This window comes from Branchiostoma belcheri, unplaced genomic scaffold (assembly GCF_001625305.1).
Source record: "Branchiostoma belcheri isolate BF01 breed outbred unplaced genomic scaffold, Haploidv18h27 scaffold42, whole genome shotgun sequence".
Taxonomy (NCBI): Eukaryota; Metazoa; Chordata; class Leptocardii; order Amphioxiformes; family Branchiostomatidae; genus Branchiostoma; species Branchiostoma belcheri.
In genome coordinates, this window is record NW_017804043.1 from 990581 (window position 1) to 1010110 (window position 19530).

At 43.6% G+C, this 19530-nt stretch overlaps 1 protein-coding gene across 1 annotated transcript in view; it reads right to left on the reverse strand.

The window, feature by feature from the left end:
* The window catches only part of LOC109477986, a 29750-nt gene that overhangs the window by 7079 nt on the left and 3141 nt on the right, over nucleotides 1–19530 (reverse strand). The window contains exon 2 of the mRNA XM_019779438.1: nucleotides 5630–6103. Coding sequence (XP_019634997.1) covers nucleotides 5630–6103 — 474 coding nt within the window. The remainder of the gene's footprint in view (nucleotides 1–5629; nucleotides 6104–19530) is intronic.

Consider the following 19530-nt stretch of genomic DNA (forward strand, 5'->3'; position numbering starts at 1 on the left):
TTTTATTTCAAAGAGCTGTTAAAAACGTTTATTGTACAGTAAAACAAAACGACTCGGCAAGTAATAGTGGATCAGACATACGTAAGGATCTTGACAGGATCGCATATACTCGTCATATCATACATTTTAGAGTTAGAGCTTGTCTTATTTTTCTATTCATCGTATTCCATTCATTGGTCTCGTATGCTAACGTTCATTTGCCTATAGCTATTTCCGTCTCGGTAGACGATGGATTTGGTCCCTGTATGTTAACGTCCAAATAGCAAGTAAGTACATATCATTGAACCCATCATTTGGGCGGTAAGACAGTTGTAAAAGACTGCATGTGTATACCCCATCCCTCTTGGTGATTATACTGACCGGTGCATGTCCTAGATTCCAGCGGTTACCCGTCGTGGAAGAGTGTGTTTATTATATCAAGGATACATCGGAACAAACCTGGGTGACTTACGATCAAAGGGAGACGTGTCTGTAAGAAGTAGCCGCCTTTCGTTTGCGTAACGCATTTGTAAACGTACCTTTTTATCCGCGACATGAAAGATAGCGTTTTGGCGACATGCTTCCCTGAAGTCCCTTTACTAGCGCGGCATGAAAGTTATACACGTCTTTACTTTGAAGGTTTGAGTACAGTTGATACAACACAGGAGCGCACATTGCCGCAATGTTTCTAGCTACAATCTCAGAAAAGCCTCGATACGTTAGAAGAAATTAGTATCTTTGTGATCTTGTTGTTTATGACGTTACGTTTGCTCAAGAAGCGCTGTCGGTAGACAGAAATCCAAAGCTCGGAAGTTTGTTGTGTATGTGGTAATTACACGACAGACACAGTGTCTATAAATGGTGTTTGTTGTGGGGAAAACTCTAAGTAGTCCGCCGACTGAAGACGATACCCTTAAAGAAACTGACCGGAGGAAGTGAGTAGGCCGAGGAACAACATTGGCGCAACGCTCGCTTAGTCTCGAAAGTAAACAAACCGGTTTGAGTCTTCTGTAGTGTGCTGTAGTAGTAAAGGTTTTTATTCAGCGCTGTGCAGATTGTACAGGCTAGCAGGGCCGTGGGAATTGGGCCTGACTGCTTGTATATTCACACTTTCTTCACACAGTTTATCAGTATTACTTTACTGGAAATTTAACTTGAATCATTCGCCACAGGTATTACTAATTAAGAACATGATTCTATTTTAATACATAGAATAAAGGACGTTATTAGAGGATCTGGTAGCAGTGTTCTAATATATTGTGTAATGGGAATAAGGCTTGACGCCCTCTCCTACACAAAACCCGGGGTTTGCCTAGTCTCTTCCAGACTAACAACGCGTGTTCAAAAGAAAGTCTAAATTTAGCCAATAGGGAGAATAATTGACTCATTGACTAGAGGAGTTCAGCCAGCGTAGAGTTCATTCGCCCGCGAAGCTTCAGAGGGGGAAATTAACCCTCTCGTGGACTGACTCTTCTGGCCAACTATTTCCATTTTTGTATCGAATTCTAGGACCCGTTACCCCGTAGGAAGGCCTGGTGGAGGCTAAGGTTTTTACTAGCCTCTATCAGACTTCGAGAGACGGCCGGAAAGAGTAGACATTGGCCAAATAGAGAGATAACATGCCGAGGGAGTGAGACATGATGTAATAGAGAGATAACTCCCCCGGCATGTTATCTCTATCTATTTGGCCAATTTCTACTCTCTCTTTCCAGCCGCCTCCCGAAGCCTGGTAGAGGCTACTCCGTCCCGACACTTCAGCCAAAGTGGCGCGTGTTCCAACAACAAACGCCGGGCGACTTGAAAGCCCGGCGTCTTGTCCTGAGTCGAGACAGCCTCGCCACGTCTTCCAAGACGACAGCTGGGATCCTTCCCGGAGAAGACAAGTGAAGGGGGGAATGTTAAGGAGGCGTTGTACTTCAATAGGCGATGTTGATGGTCTGCCAAACGCCGGGCTTTGATGCTGGTAACGCGGGAAGCGGCTGTCGACCGCGACTCTATTGCCACGGAGAAGTGCCTCTGGCGTCGTTGAGGGAAGGGTTCTTGCTCTCCAAGCAGAGGTTCGGGTTTTGGCGTATTCATGGCATTTTTAATGCCTTTTTATCGGGCTTTGGTTTTTTGTACTGGGATCTTTTTGTGCCAACCTCAAATAAAGATACATTTTGTACCAGTACAAAAACAATGCCCCCCCCCCAAAAAAAAAGCCTAAAAAGCCAAAGCCCAAACCTCTGCTTGCAGAGTAGTCGAGCTATTGCGACAGAGAAGTGCCCTTGGCGTCGTTTCTCACCACACGTGGGTCTCATTACAGACTAAAACTCCTCACAAGTACACGGAATGTTGATGAGAAGTTTCCTCTCGACATAACGCGTTAAATCTAGCTCTCTCACAAACTCTTTCAACCGGTGTGTTGTTACCCTAAATTCGAAGAGTCTTGGTATTACACAGTTTTCTTGTCTTACCATACCAAGACTATAAATAAAAGGATATTGAATTGTATTAACCATCTACAGTACTAGTATTACGGAATTACGTGGTGGCATTTTTACTGGACACACTTTTCACATGAATGAGAGTTGAATTACCGATGACATAGGGTTCATAAAACTTCATATGTTTATAAATAAAATCAAAAACCCACAAAAATCGCTCTGATAAATCAGGGGGGCGGACTGATATGCGTCATAAACATTGCGAGTCGTCCAATATTCACACTTGCATCCAAAACATAACGTATCCTACCGCCACTGTACTCAACTGGGACTACTTTGTGTCGAGATCCTCTTTCGTCCACGACACAGTAGGCTTATTTCGGGGTGTAGTATTTGTGCAATGCTTTCATAGACACCGCCATTTTCCCACAACCACCACCCGACACCGACAATGGTTTAGGTTTGTTATTACTTCCTAAACCACTGAGGATATGTATTAGGTTAACGTTTAGTTGCTTCCTCAGCGAATTAGAGTGTCTTCTATATCGTCGTAGGTTTCTCTTATTGATCGATGATCAGTATAGCTATCTAGTGTGACAGTGGCGAGTTTATTGGCGCTACCAACTGATGCGACCGACGGGTCTAGACCTTTTAGCCGAATCGTTAGAGCGTCGGGGTCTACAAAGCCCGGCTTTGGCGTGGGTTCGATCCCCGCCCTGGGACCAGGAGTGTATTTCTGTTTCTACTCTCCAAATTCTTACATTTGTATGTGGTTTGGACCTCTGCTTGGCGAGTAAAAAGTATCCACATGTTCTTAGCTATACGCCCTAATACCAAGGAGGCTAAAAATCAAAGAATTTAAAGCTCCTTGCTAATAGACCGCCCCCCACCCCAAATACTTCTCCACCCACCACTGTTGAAAGCGATTCCCAATGTATCCTCATTAGCTGCCTTATGCTTCATTAACTTTGAAGAACTTTATTTAGGCTTAAGGAAACATCTTGTGTTTCCTGTTTCAGTCCTGAAAAAATTAAGGTCGGTAGGTTGGGATTTTCTTTCTTCTTTTTTTAGAATTTGGCGATCACTAATGAACCAAGTTGAACTTATACAATGCAGTTTAGCAAAGTAAAACTTGCATGAGGACACTTATATGGTCAATGTCAATGTTGGAAAACCAATTGTACAACGTTTCATCACTCACATGTCAGATCATGAAGCTAGTATTTCACTAGTTCAAAATTATGTCTCTTGCAGGGGGTCCACACACAAAAAAGCTAGGGTCTGCAGTTTTTTCTAGGGTCGGTCTGGAAAAGGGAAACACAACATTTTTTCTAGGGTCCGTCAGGAAACGGGAAACACAACATTTTCCATAGGCCTTAGGCTCATTGCGACCTTCACAAAACAGGATATCTCTAATTCGGCAATTCCGCAGTACCAGGCCCTGGTGGGTGTTTGTGGCTGACCTGCGGGGGAAGTCAACTAGTAAAGACGCTCAGATTCTTAACTTACTCCCCGCCAGGACTCCTAACAACTTCCTCTTTGTTGGAAGTTAAAACTTTCGATCCAAAATTGTCACTCTGGTCTTCCTCAGTAGACTGACCCAGTGAGACTTGTCACGTGGCTTCTTTGAAGTGTACTGAGGAAGACCAGAGTGACTGGTAGAAAGCTTTAGGTGAGAGAACTTCATTGTGTTGGATCCAAAGTTTTAACTTAAAACATGTAACCACTAACACAGATTAACTTTCATGATAACTTCCTCTTTGAATACTTCTCACAGAGCAAGGCGCCAACCTTCTTGTCTTGTTTTGAGAAAGATATGCGCTGAAGGAAGTCATTTCTTTGTTGCGTAGAAAACAGTTACTGGAAACGTCAATGAAGGTTAGACATCCATGTAAAGAGGTACACAAGAAACCTGTTACTCCAACAACGGGCAAACCTTTCAAGGAACATCCACTATTTGTCGTCATTGGCTACTTTTCCTCTATAGATGAAAAGTAGTCACTGACGAAAAAAGTAGTGGATGCTACTTGAAACATCTGACAGTTTTCTTTTTGTTTTTACATCTGTCCAGTTGCTTGAGGAGCTGTTTTCTTATGAGGGCAGTTACTGTTTTTTTCCGAGAGATCAAAAGTACATCCAGGGTATATCACAAGGCTCAGATTGTTGACGGTCTCACCAGGCAGGGATGTAGGGGACCTAGGGGGGTGTTGTTGAGGGTGCTCCCCGACATCTCTGGCAGACGATCTCGCGCCAGAATTAGCAGACGACGGGCGCCTGTGCCTAATGATGCTGTAATGTCCCAAATTCGTCCTCCCTGTTCTCCTTCCCAGTGTGCTATGAGCCAGGTCAATTGTATCTATAGGTTCTCGGATTCTTTTCCAGAAAAAAAAGAAGCGACAGTGCTAAAGAAAAATGAAAACAGACCTAAGCATCCTCTTATAGCCCCAAACGTTGCAATGAGATGAACATACCAGGCTGGTTTATGCTTCAATGAATTTTAACCAATTCAAACCAATGCATTGACATATGGATAAACTGTAACAACTGAGAATGCCAAAATATTAGCATTGTGGAGTTGATTCAAAACCTGAAGCCTTTTCTTTTTGCAAATCAGAAGAAAAAAATAAGCAGGTGAATTGGAAAACCAATTCAGAACCTGACTCCTTTTCTTTTGTAAATCAGAAAAAAAACATTAAGCAGGTAAATACGAGAACCAATTGATCAAATTGGTGTGGCCTAAGTTGTAAGAGCCAGACTTCTGTCTGCTCTAGCAGAGTGCCCCTGGAGGAGACTACGCATGTATCTGTATGTATCGTTTGGTCCGTGGCGTCGTCTGGCCACGTGGCCACAGCCGAAACCCGCGGGGACTTGTTTTTAAAGACATTCCGACACTTCAACTGGATTTTTTCGCGCGTACGAAAAACAGCAATTTGCGAGAAGAAAACTTGTTCTTCGCACATTACCTATGACAGATGCCGCACGTTTCTGATAACAGAAGCACCGTCTAAAACACAAATCTTCTGGCGTGAATAGTCCAGTGGTTAGCGACCCTGCCTCGGTCATGTATTAGAGGTTGGGAGTTCGAATCCTGGCTGTTGTCGCTCACTCGACATGCACGCTACTGCAAAGGGTTGCAGTCCTTAGGACGGGACATTAAATGGGAAATGTCAGGAGAAGGAGGCGGAGGAGAAGACACATGAGAGAACACAATAAAACGAACTTACGGTCGATGTCGCCATCACTGCCGTAGAACGTCATGATGCTGCTCCGTTTGAAGCCGTAGCGCCGCAGCATGCCGTACCACGCCTTCACCGCAGCCTCCCTCTGCTGGTCTCGGCCCACCTGAGGGTTCCACCCGCTTCCTACGATCACAGCTCGATCGCACGTCTCCCACGGGCGACAGAACCCTCGCAATGCGCCCTCCCCGCGACGGAACTTCTCGCATCTTCTCGTGTTCTCCGTGAGCTCGCACCGCGGGATTTCGTAGCGATCCACGCCGGATTGGGGAGGGCAGGGCGCGAAGCCGTCGATGTGGTCCAGGCAGCGGAGTTGCTGCTTTTTCTCCGGGTCGTTCACGAGCCGGACCTTCGGGAGGAAGTTGATCTCGCACCGCCGGGCGAAGTTTCTTCTCCGCAGGTTCCGCTGCAGGGCGTTTCTGCATCTGTTCTTCAGCGATAGCGTCAAACATTCCCTGTCTCCTGTTGGAAAAAATAAATGCAAAGTGTTAGCATTTAATCTCATCAACATCATCATCTGGATTCCAATAAATAACAATATACCGAAATCACAGAAATCCGTCAAATCCGGGAGTAGGGAACATTGTTATTGACTTTACCAAAGTAATATATACATACATACACAATGAGTTTTGTTTTACCTAAGTAAGTAAACAATAAAATTTAAACACATCAAAACTTCATAATAACAATGACAATGATGTTTATTGCATATTTATGCCCTTCCGGGCTAAATGCATTGGATGACATAACATATTGGATGATACTAGTTACTAGTACATAGGGAATTGTATAAGAAGAAAAAACAAAACAAAACAAAACAAACAGCTACTGTATACTATAATTCATCTAACTCTAAAGCAAACATTTTATAATCTTTGAGACGTTCTTCAGGATAAATGACCCACTGATTTGTCAGCTCACGTGATTGTAAGGCAGCCTTTTCCATGACGATAGAGCTGTTAGTGTTATACATTTTGAACAAAACACACATGGCTGTCCCAAGAACGCCCTACGTGAGTCCTTACTGAACATTACGCATGGATACAGTACTGTATTTACAAAGTCGACCCTGTGAAAGCCATGTTTTGTGTATGTTGAATGGCGCCATGCCGTGAGCTCACGTCCATGTTGTTATAGCGTTGTCCCGCAGTAGGGGTATGTTATGATGGCTCAAGACGAAGCCGGATATTACTTTAACTTCAAATAAACAAGCGAGAATCCACATCTTACACTTCGCGTGTGGAAGGGAAGAATAGTATAGATCTCCAAGCAAATATTGCCATTTTTTACTGATTTATGTGCCAAGGGCACGCACAGTGGAGTACTACACTAATGTTTGTCTGTGTTTACAATTCCATTTCAGAACATAAACTAAACAAGAAAGACAAGAATATACAAAAAGTTCTGCTGTAGTTCAAAGGAAAACCACCACGAGGCCTAAATCGACCTTGACCTTTGTCTTCCTAAGGCCTACCAATATACATGTAAATTTATTTTCACCACAATCTATCCGTAGCTTCTTGAGTTAAGTTTACACATGTATGTGAAAACAAACACACACATACATGCACACACACACATATACGACATAACAAAAATAAGGTACAATGTAATAAAATCATATTAACGTGGTACCGGGCTTGACTGTTTGTCATATGTAGCACTTCATCGCATTTACAGGGACAAAACACAGATTCAGAGACTATCCCTAGTTTATAAACACTTGTCGGAAAACTTCAAACAAATTTACAAAGCAATATCAACTTCCTTTTGTTAACAAAGCTTCCAATGTTCCACTGTGTTGCTTTTTCAATAAGTAGAATTTACGGATAGAATTCTTCAAACAATGAGGAACAATAGCAGGTTTGCGAAGATATTACGCCCTGTTTAAACTGTTGACAATTCCATTGTTCCGAAAATTCCACCCGAAGTGAGGTATGACCTTTGTGTATTGCTGAAAACCCCGTAACAATCCACCCAGCTCTCAGAGCGTGCGTAAATGTGTAATGAACTGTACTTCCCTTTAAAGCTACGTAACACAAAGTATTGCCGCTATACAAAGCGGCATTGTTAACATGTTAGCATCTTCCCGGTAAAGTAAAGCTCTGCAAAATATCCAAGAGGCAGAAAATAAAATAAAATGTAGCCTACGTTCTGATATCACCCAAGTATGAAATTTTATTTCGCCTGGACATGCACGATTTCGATAGCAGTTTTTTTTTTGCCCAGTCTTCGTTTTCGTATACGCAATTTTGACAGTTACAGGTACTCGTACACCAGCTATATAGGTAAGAATCTGTACCTTAATAATTTTACAGGTACAGGTACACAAGATATACAGCTCGGGCCCTGGACCTAAACACGTTTACAGGTACAGGAACGGGTACATGTGTTTAATTACCTACATGTACACAGCCCTGTACCTGTATCTGTACGGATAGACAGGTACAGGTACAGGTACAGTACAGTCCCAGTGTTTGAAGTTTTCGCGGCGTTATGAAAGGGTTGTTCCTCAGTGACCTGTGGTGTCACAGTTAAGTACGGCGGGCGAGCTGGTGCCAGCATCAAAAGTATCGGTTTCAGAGTCGTGGCTAAGCGAGCATGTCCTCTCCACTGGTGCGGGAAGTAAGGGCTGGAACACCGGCCGTATTCTTCTTCTCTCAGTCCCGTACCTGTTCGGGACAACTAAAGCAGTTCGTTGTTTTACGTCACCTAGTGTGGAATATAATGTGGGGTCGTGTGGCGTAGTGGTAGCATGTTCGGGCCCAAGAGGTCCCGGGTTCGAATCCTGCCAAGTGTCACCGATCTTGTGCCCTTGGGAAAGGCACTTAACACGACTATCATCACTTCACTCATGTGTAAATGACTACCTAGCTTCGGTTAGGGACGTCCCTCGGATAGGACAAAACTTTCCACTATAACCTGGATGCACTGTGTCATAAAGGTATCCTAAAACTACTTGATTCCAACTCCACAGTCGTACATGTAGTTAGATGCAGTGCAAACGTGTTACTATATTTGCAGAGCCTAATCTGTAGCTCCACGGTCCGAGTAGGCTGAAAACTCCGGTTACCACCGAAGCGATGTGCCCCTGTTGTCCGCCTAATCCCCTGACATAACGGAGTCCTGTGTGTCCAGTCATGTTTGGTCCTGTCAACGCGTTATTCAACCCTACAACACACACTCTTTCATGTTCTCTTTGCTGTGTAAACAGCAGATTATTTGAAGACGACCGATTCACGCCGTGGTGGACCGGAGATGGGCGGGAGGGGACAGACCGGGAGGGGGAGGGGCGGGAGCAGTCGGGGAGGGGGCTTAAGAGTCGTGTTGGTTTTAGAACGGTAAAGCCTTTACACGTGTTAGGGGGTAGGGCAAACATCCTTTCAGGGCAGCCCAACAAAGCCTTTTCTATCTAACTATGGGTGAAAACGGAAGATACACACAATAGTTATAGATAGTAAATCTGTATAGCCGGTATAACCGCCCTTCGGCGTGACACACCAGCCTCTGTATCTGTATAGCCGGTATAACCGCCCTTCTGTGTAACACACCAGCTTCTGTATCTGTATAGCCGGTATAACCGCCCTTCTGTGTAAAACACCAGCTTCTATCTGTATAGCCGGTATAACCGTCCATCGGTGTAACACACCAGCTTCTGTATCTGTATAGCCGGTATAACCGCCCTTCCGCGTAACACACCAGCTTCTGTATCTGTATAGCCGGTATAACCGCCCTTCGGCGTAACACACCAGCTTCTGTATCTGTATAGCCGGTATAACTGCCCTTCGGCGTAACACACCAGCTTCTGTATCTGTATAGTCGGTATAAATGCCCTTCGGCGTAACACACCAGCTTCGTGGCTTCGCAGGCACGCGGCGCGGCAGCTGGCTATATTACACCGAACGACCTGTTACACCTACCTAAGTTAACTCTAAACATTGTTTGAAGCTATCTCTAGATTGGTTCTGTACCATTTCCAGTTTATCTTCGTCTGTTTTTTACATACTGCTGAGTTTTTTCTTCATCACAATTTTTTACAATACAATACAAAACGTCAGACTCAAGCCGCTCGGTGAAGATGTCATCCATATATAATCAAATCAACTTCGAACAAGCAGTCAGGACAGAGGGAACGTTTTTGTGCTGCTGGTGACCTAATATGGAGGGAAGTCGCGTTGAAAAGCTCCCGCCGACCGACGTAATCACACGGACAAACACCGGAAATGAGAGGAGAGAGTGAAATGTATACAGATTACCGCATCATGCGTCTGGACAGGAGCCAATAATTAGCCTCTACCAGGCTTTAGGGGCTGCTGGAAAGAGTAGATATGGGCTAAATAGACGAGAATGGGAGCTTAAATTGTCTGGGAAGAATGTTTGAGGACTACATTTTTAGCCTTGACAGGAGCCAATAATTAGCCTCTACCAGGCTTCAGAGGCGACTGGAAGAATAGTAATTGGCCAAATAGACAGGTAACATGCCGTGGGAGTTGGCTCGCTAACGGTTTGCCTTTTATCTGTTTAATTGGCCAGTTTTTAGTTTCTTTTCGGATCAACGGTAAGGGCGATGGTATCCTTCAAACATCAAAGCAATCTGTTTTCATTCTCTACTAGTACTAGTTATAGTACTAGTTATAGTAGAGTACAATTTTCACTCTACCATTGACCTAACTATTAATTGCCAAGCTCTTATTATTGACGGAAGTACTATTTGCGATGGGCAAGCATGATGAGCCTGAATAACTGCTGTAAAATGAGGTGTGTCTACAATAGATACCTGTTGGTCTTCAAATACCACACGGTTCCATGGAATGTTTAACAAAAGGCAGCTTAAAAACCAGCAAAGATTTTGAGCCTACATGTACTGCTGATTTAGAAGTGGTAACGCAGAACCCTCCTGTGTTATGGGAAAGACTGGGTCATATTTGATCTAGGATTATCTTTGTTTTTATTCACCTGGTCGAGCCTAGCTCACGGGAACTATGTACACACCATACCGCAACACTCTTTTACTTTTACTAATATGATTGTTGTCATACTTTTGAGGATAATCGCTCAAATTTCTCAAATACGCGCTCTCTTACGCTTTGGACGACAAGAACATACTATTCCAATATTAGCCTAAATTTAGTCTAATATCAGTAGCCCCTTTACATGAAATTTGTTCTACAGACATTGGATAAACATCGTCACACACTTTTGCATAAGGGTCAGTGACCTGATAAAAAGAAAGTCTTCAGTATCTGCAAGAACCCCCCTCCCCCCAAGCGACAAGGTAACAGAATTTTGATCCACCTATGCACCATGTAACAACTGCTAAAGGTTTGTTTTTATGATATTAGTACCTGACAGCAGGGATGAGACTCCCTGAATTGCAAAGAGTTTGCGTACAAAATTACAAATTATAACAGACAAGACAGGCAGAGGTATACAGAAGTATTGTCGCGAAATGTTGACTCTCTGAAAGATACTGGCATGCAAAAATGGGCCTAAGCAGGGGGCTATGCTCCCAGAACCGTAGAGATACTAGAGAGCCTACGACGGTCTGGGTACCAGGTTGGTGTCTGAGCTAGCACGTAGAGAGAGTGAGGGGTACCCTTTTCTGAGAACCCGCTACACTAAGCTGTCTTGTTCTATACTTAGCAGGACTAACCCGTTTCCTGTGCCCTAAGAGCGGGTGTCCCGAAGTCTACTCAAGTTTATTTCCTAACTTGGCACAAGGGTCGGGGTCAGTTGACAGAAACAAATCGGTAGATTATCTGGCAAATTGTCTAATCAGGTACAACACGATATTCGTGTCAACTGACAAGCCATCCGATCATCAATCCTGTTCAACATAACGCTACTAAAAGCAAAGGAGCAAGTGAAAAAAAAAAAAGAAATGCAGAAAATGAAAGAAAGAAAGAAAGAAATAGAAAGAAAATTAAAGAAGCTAAAATGGAAATAACTTTTAATTCTTAAAAGAATTGTTGAAGACTAAAAGAAGAGAAAATGAATTTTCAAGTATACAATTTAAAAAATAACTGTAAGTGCAAAATAAAACATTTGGAATGAACACAATTTGCTCGGTGTCAAGTTCACGAACTATTTCCTGTTCTACGGTAGCCATGAACAGGTCAACGCTCTCTGTGATAATTGGCTGACACGTGTTGAGGTTTCAGACGGAAGGGTTTAACTCTGTTTTACATCCTGCTACCGAGAAACCGCGGATTCACATGGTATCGGTACAAACCGCAGTTCTGACAAACAAGGAAACGAGTCACGCCGCAATGTCGTACGGTGTCGCCGATCGCGTGATGGTCGTATAACATTCGTCATGCAATAGTCTTGCATGTGCACTGTTTTCTTAGCGAAAAGGCTGTTTTGGATCATTTTTGCGGTTGTTTCTGTGAGAGTCTGCAGCGGCCCAAGTGACCGCACTGTTGGTCGTAAAAGGACAAAGTCACATACGTCTTACGATTGTTTTGTCTGGTGCTTTCGGAGAAGCTACGGCAGAACCTACTATAGACAGAGGTACGATAACCTTTTCCGTCACAGAACGGCCGTACGACAGATTTACAACCTTATTTGTGTCAGTGTCGTGTTATAAGTCGGTCGCACGTCATGACACTGGGCTCAAGTCGCAATCCCTGTGCTGTTGTGACTTCCTTGTTAGTCTGTGATAAAACTTAACACAACTCAAACCGTGGCTTAAGTGAGAACTCAAAGTCACCGTTTTCGGAAATAGACCATCGTGTTGTATACATACATAATCATTACCCCCTCCTACAGTATATACAACGAATCAAGAGAGAAAGAAGTTCCGGACTGAAACCGATTTCTTGGAAAACTGGACCACGTTTTCCCCATTTCCGATGCACCTGCTTGCTCGCGAAAATAGACATCAGTTCTAGACCGTTAGTTTGTCGCGTGTGTTATCCATCCCTCAAGTTGTTGGCTCTGACTCAAAAAAGGAAGAGAAGCTTAGAGTTGCGGTGTGTGATTTTAGCTAGTGTCACACATTCAGGACCTTCGTACGACTTGCTGCCGACCAATTCCCGACCAATGTTGGCGCTGGGTTGGGAGTAGCCAGGACTTCATTGAGCTCCAGATTGCGTCCAAGCAGTTTACGACTTTATTTACTGACCTTTTTTAAACTCATAGTTGATGCAGATGACTTTTAAGGACCCATAAACAATCACACCGACCAACTACCAACCTCATACGACTTGCTAAGGATTTACTCCCAACCATGGTCTGGAAAAGGCCAAGGTCGGCTATGTGTGACAAGGGCATCAAGAAAATAATTGGTTGGCCTTCCTTCGTACAAAGCAAGGAGTCAAGTTAGCACCTCAAGAGCCTAGAATTACCTCTCAATTTTGTTAATGGTTGTGTCCTAGTGTAAACTTGAGGTCGCTGTTGGTTCTGTCAGAGACTAACGTGACAACTTCAGTCCGGTTAGAAACGACAAACACATCCGGTCCTTCCTGAAACAGCGGAAATAACTTTTTAAACAAGTGATAGAAGAGGTTTGAGCTCTGACCTTTGTAGGAAATTTGGCCATGAGATAGTAGTTATTTTAGGTCCGTGTGGGAAAAGGGGGTGTGATAGTGTCACGCATGGGGAATTAACAACAGTTAGCGGGAGTGGATGGGGTCTAAGAATTATTATCACATATCTCAATTCCTCTTGGCCATACAGCGATGAAGCCATAAGGAAAGGTAGAGTTATTGAGTTCGCTTCGCTCACTTGGTGGTCTATTCGGTGGTTATGCTCACTGAAAAGGCCTTATGCTATACCGTAGATACTAGTAAGCTTTATCATACATGTACTATACACACATTTCAGCCTGGAATCTATGCCTGGTTACATAAACAGTGTACGTTTACTAATAACCTAAGATTCTAGCAGTATAAGGCTACGTTGAATTGTATGAGAAATCAAAGGCGGGGGCCGTTACCGACTTCTTACAACCTTTGACCTGTTGCTCAGGTCACACTTCCGAAAACTGATGTGTACTGAGCAACCTGGTCTCGGTTATTCTGAACAAGACGTATCGAAAATTTTGGTAAGTGTTGTAGTCCTGTTCCAGCCAATGCCAAGACGGGGGCCGGTACCAACTTCCAACAACCTTTGACCCGTTGCTGGCGTCACACTCCCGGAAAGTGACATGTAGTGAGCAACTGGATTCTAAGCTATCGTGAACAAGGACTGACACAACATTTTGTAAGTCCCCATAACCTTTCCAGTCAATGCGAAGACGGGGGCCGATACCAGATTTCCTCACTTAGCTCAGGTGTAAATGAGTATTGTCCTGTAATGTATTTGTCCCCTGTGTTGGTGGCGGCATTAATATAAGTTGAAGAAACTTGAGTGTGTCGACACCACGTCTGGTGATTACATGTTGGAATAAAATTTAAAAAAAACAACCTATTGCTGATGTCACACTTCCGAAAAGTGACTGTGTTCTCAGTAATCCTGACTGATAAGAACCGACAAACAATTTCCAGGCCCCATTATTGCATTAGAGTAGATTTAAGTAATTTTCCATGACTGTGCGGAGCAGGTGTGTCGTGTCGCTCGTGAGTCGCCTCGGGAGGCGTCCCCCCCTGCCGACCTCTGTCCGCCCACACGCCCGGTTATTTCACACTCACAACGCTCCATCCGCAGGCCACACTAGTTTAATTCTATGGATGACATCCACGCGCGCATTACGTTTTGCCTGTTCTAAAAAACACCCCCGAGGAAGCCTAGGTGCTATCCCCGTAGTCCATGGTAGCTAGCGACGTAGGGAGCCGGCGGTGGCTACGAAAGGACGGAAAAAAGAACATCTCCGAGGAGGCTCTAGCCTGGGTGCGATCCTCTGTAGTCCATGGTGGCTAGCGACGTCGACCATAGGGAGCCGGCGGTGACTATCAAGGACCCAGGCTGCCGACTCTACACGACTCAAGAACTCAAGTGTCAACTCATAAATGCCCTAGAAGGCCAGAATGTGCCAGATTGTCAGTAAAGTAGTTACTTGTATGTTCTACCGCAAATTCAGAACGTCAGCTTTGTATTCCTGTGATTTAGCAGCATTTTTGTGCTGGAATTTTGTTTCTTTTCGCCAGCGCGCACTAGTTTGGGCGTCTTCAGAGGATGTCATCCATAAAATTAAGTCAATGTGGCCTTAAATTTTTCACAGTGACCGCTGGTGTCATTGCCATGTCACAACAACGTCGCACCCCGCCGATTGGAATGCAACAAAAGAAGCAAAAAATGTCAAAATTGGCAAAAACATTCTCCTGAAATATTTGCGGGAGAAACCGTAGAGCGATGGCATCGTAACAATGCTATGAAGAAATACCGGAGACCTCAACTTTGCCTTACTCAATAGGAAGTGTAATAATGTATTATAGCTATTATATAAAGCCTTGTCAACAATGTCAGAACCAATTAACACTAGGCATCGCATTTGCCCAGACATTGTGAAAGTTAAAGCATACTCGACAGTGTCCAAAGACTTCCATCTCCCAGGACAGGCCCTAGTATAATGATGATACTTTTGTCAATGTACTTTTTTTATCTTCGGCACTTGAAGGAAGTATTGTTATCGGTGTGTTTATGTGTCTGTCTGTCTGTCTGTGTTTTTCTCCCTACACGGGTTCATATTACTCAAGAAGCTATGTGTGGATTGTGATTGTATTTGATATGACAGTAGGTTTTGGGAAGATAACGGTCAAGGTCAATCTTGGGAATAATAGGGAAAAAATAAATGTCAAAAACTTGCAACTAAACTATAAAATTGATATGACTCTACCTCGTGATAGAGGTAGCCTTAGGAAATGATACCTCGGGAGCCTTAGGAAAGCTTACACTTGCATCACTCCATTTACTATAGTGGTGTTGGAGTACATGTTACAATTGACAAGACTGGTTCTTTTTATATAGGCCTCTTAAATCTGTCCAGTCATCTGAAGGACCAGGTGATTTAGTACAGACTGAGATACAATCAAAGTGTTAATATACATCCAGTGTAATATGTCGTAATGAGCTCGCACAACCGTCTCTAGTCGCGACAGAACCAGCCAGGCTAGTCGCCACACCGGCAAAGTGATGATGGACACACCAAGATGGCGGCGTCAGACCTCATAACCATTAAGAGATGTGATAAGTAGCAGTACTGTATGGTGTTGAAGTCATCGCAACCAAGAGAGGTGGGATGGGGCTGGGGTGAGGGTTGCTGTATCTGTATCTGTAAAGCCGGTACAACCGATCTTCGGCGTGACACACCAGCTTCGCAGGCACGCGGCGCGGCGGCAGCTAGCTATATCACACCAAACGACTTGTTAAACCAGATCTTTGCCAATCTAAGTGCAGGATTCTAGTGATGATGCCCCAACTGTGCTTGTTTTCTTTTGTGGCAACGAGCTCCACTCTAGTAGTCTCTACGATAGTTTTTGAACACATCAATTATTCTACTAGCTTAAACAAATGTATAGACAAACAAACGCAAATAGAACAGTACCTACGTACGTGTACGCACTATGAGCTAATGAAAGAAAAACGCTGCTGGCAATGCCAGGGAGTACGGGGGCAGGAAGGGCCACATATCTTCCGGCTCTTGAGTGTCAGAGCATTTGTCCACACGCGTGGGACCGCGTTCTTCATGCAGCCCCGTCATTTCACACGCGGGGCTGTCAGCGGCATTCCGCTGCTCTTGACCCTTTCGCACCCGCATAGTTGCGCTAGGGCGAAGAGAGATGGCGCCGGAACACTGAATTGTCCACTCTCGGGCTTTCTCGCGAGAACTTCCGCGAGAACTCAAGCCGTCGTCATGGAAACGTAGAAGCATTCCGCTGCTCTTGACCCTTTCGCACTCGCATAGTTGTGCTAGAGGGCGAAGGGAGATGGCACCGGAACAAGGAATTGTTCATTCTCGAGCTTTCTCGTGAGAAATCACGTCGTTGTCATGGAAACCTGGAAGCGGAGTACCATGTCTTCTACCTTATATTCAAGCAGATGTGAGGTTACGGTTCACACAACCCTCCACGTGTAAGACGTAGTAAACTAAAAACATATTAAGGTAGACAATTAAGCAAGAACCTTCCATCTTTTGTATGGTGAGTAATTATGTAGTCGCGCGATAGCTCTGAAGGGAAATTTATTATCCCCCAAAAAATCGTGATCGGAATATTGTCACCATCACGATCTATGTGACAGTGACGATAACCAGGATTAATATATCAGCAGGACATCCGTGTTTTTAGACCCAAAATAGTCTGCTGTTGTTATTAATCGTGCTCAATTCGTATTTATAGTCTTCTCCACTGTATTAGCTCACAAGTTGTTACTCTCATGGTTTTGTGCACTTGTAGGGCATATCGAGGTCCGAAATATTTAACCTTTCCAATGTTAGGCTTTAATGCATTACATTTACAAAGAATACAATAGTAAAGGGTAAATATATTGACATATGTTATATATTAGTATATATTGGCATGATATATACTTGTACATGTACTGGCATATACTGGCACAACATGTTATACACTGGCATATACTGGTATAACATGTTATATACTGGCATATACTGGTATAACATGTTATATACTGGCATATACTGGTATAACATGTTATATACTGGCATATACTGGTATAACATGTTATATACTGGCATATACTGGTATAACATGTTATATACTGGCATATACTGGTATAACATCTGTTATATACTGGTATCTAACGGTATAACATATATGGTATAACTCATGTTACATACCGGCATATACTGGTATAACATATCTTATATACTGGCATATACTGGTATAACATATTTTATACACTGGTATATACATATACCCCTGCAGGTGCCAGCCTTCCCATATCACTCCTCTACACTCTCACACCATCAACAACAGTAACATTGTAATGGTGTTTGTTTGTACAACTCCGGTACCTGATAAAAAGGGGGGGGGGTCAGAAACCTTTGAAGATTTTGTTTTCTCTGTGCGAGAAACGCCCGCGGGTCGGCAGCACAGTGTATACACTCGTCACCGGACCCCTTTGACCCCGTATAGCGGACGGCAGCTGGTTGATGAAGGCCCGGTGACAGATGGTCCTGGTATCGACCGAGCGTACTCGCGTCCTCTGGATAGATCACCCTTCTACACTAACCTCTACCAGAGTAGAAATTGGCCACATATAGAGAGATAACAGGGAGTTGGTCTGCTAGAGTTTCGGGTGCGGCAAACTGTACTCTCTAGCGGACCAACTCTCTCGGCATGTTATCTCTCTCCTTGGCCAATTTCTACTTTTTCCAGCGTCATCGCCCGCAGTTGTGCCTGCAGTGTAGATCTAGACTATTATCGGGAACATGTGGGCCGTTTTGTCCCATTCGTTATGCAACATTTGCTCCATAGATAAAGGGACCTGTAAAATTTACGACTTCAGTTCGGTTACATATTAACCTTTATGCGTCCCGCAGAAACCACGACCATGTATTGTACATGTTACGTGACGGAAAGAGCTGCTCTGTCTATTTTCAGAAAAACTGACGATACAGAGAAAGTTTCTTCTTAAGTCCTATAATAGATAAAGGATCTTAAAGACGTCAGGTCGTTTTTGAATTTTAGACATAAAACCAGAAAGACTGTAAAGAATGGCTGCGCAGAATAAAGAGAAGAAACATCTTGCAGCTGCCGCGAGGACTTTTAATCCTTTCGGCCTTCGGCCCTCTTTACAACGCGGTTGAGAACCTTTGAACTGACGCATCAATAACATCTATTGACCAGCAGCAAAATGTTGGGACTATCACAGAAACACACATGTCCGTTCTTAGAAATCGTTCATTCACTCTATGGTTTGTGTGCGGCACGTTGTGGTTGATCTTCAAACACAGTGTGTCGGCAGGCAAGGTCGTCACGTTTTTGTTAGAAACGGTCTTTTCATAAAGCAGTTAGTACATAACCCCTCATGGGGCCTTGCAACAAAGACAGCCAGAAAGAAAGAAGGGAAAAAAGATAAAAGAAATTAAAGGAAGAAAGAAAGAAAGAAAAAAGGAAAGAAAGAATAAGATGGAAAGAAAAAAGCAAGAAAGAAAAAAGCAAGAATGAAAGAAAGATACCTTTACGTTACATCTACGTATACCACCTTTTGACGGTCCAGTTTCTTTCATATCTTACTGCCAACATAAATATTCTTTCTGATGATTTTGTTGAAGCCTTCACTGTCGCGAAACCTCAATCGTTTGCGGTAGAGAATCTACATTCTTTGTTGGTTTGTATACTAGCATATCAAAGCGGTCACAGGTGGCACTTTTACTTTAATTCGCCCGGGGTGAAAAAGTGAGTCTGATACCAACATGTCAGCAGGGAGAAAACATTGTGGCCCGGGTTTGTTAGCTTCAGCGGCCGGTAATGTTTTCTTTGGTCGGCAGGCTGTCCCCAGAGTTGTAGCGTCTTTCAGCGCCGAACTGATTCACAGACACCTTGAGATGCTCACATCTCGACACGATCTTCCAGAAGGACAAGAAAACCTAATTTTAAACCAGTTAACCTGTAGAAAAATCACATCTGTGGCAGTATATAATGTTGTACAAAGTTAACCCTTGGTCTCAACACTTACGTCATGTTCGTCTTATGTCATTATACGAAGTTGTAGAATTTCCAAGCAGGCTTTGACAGAACCAACCACCAACAAGGGTCTACGAGAACACAGCCTTTTCCGTAACAAGCCAGCTGAATTTTACAGGGCATGTACACGGACAATCTCAAGAACCTACGACTCATGTGATCTGGCCCTTACATTTGTACAACTTTGTTGAATCTTTAGACTTGGGTATATATATATATATATATATATATATATATATATATATATATATATATATATAGTATGTGTGTGTGTGTGTGTGTGTGTGTGTNTGT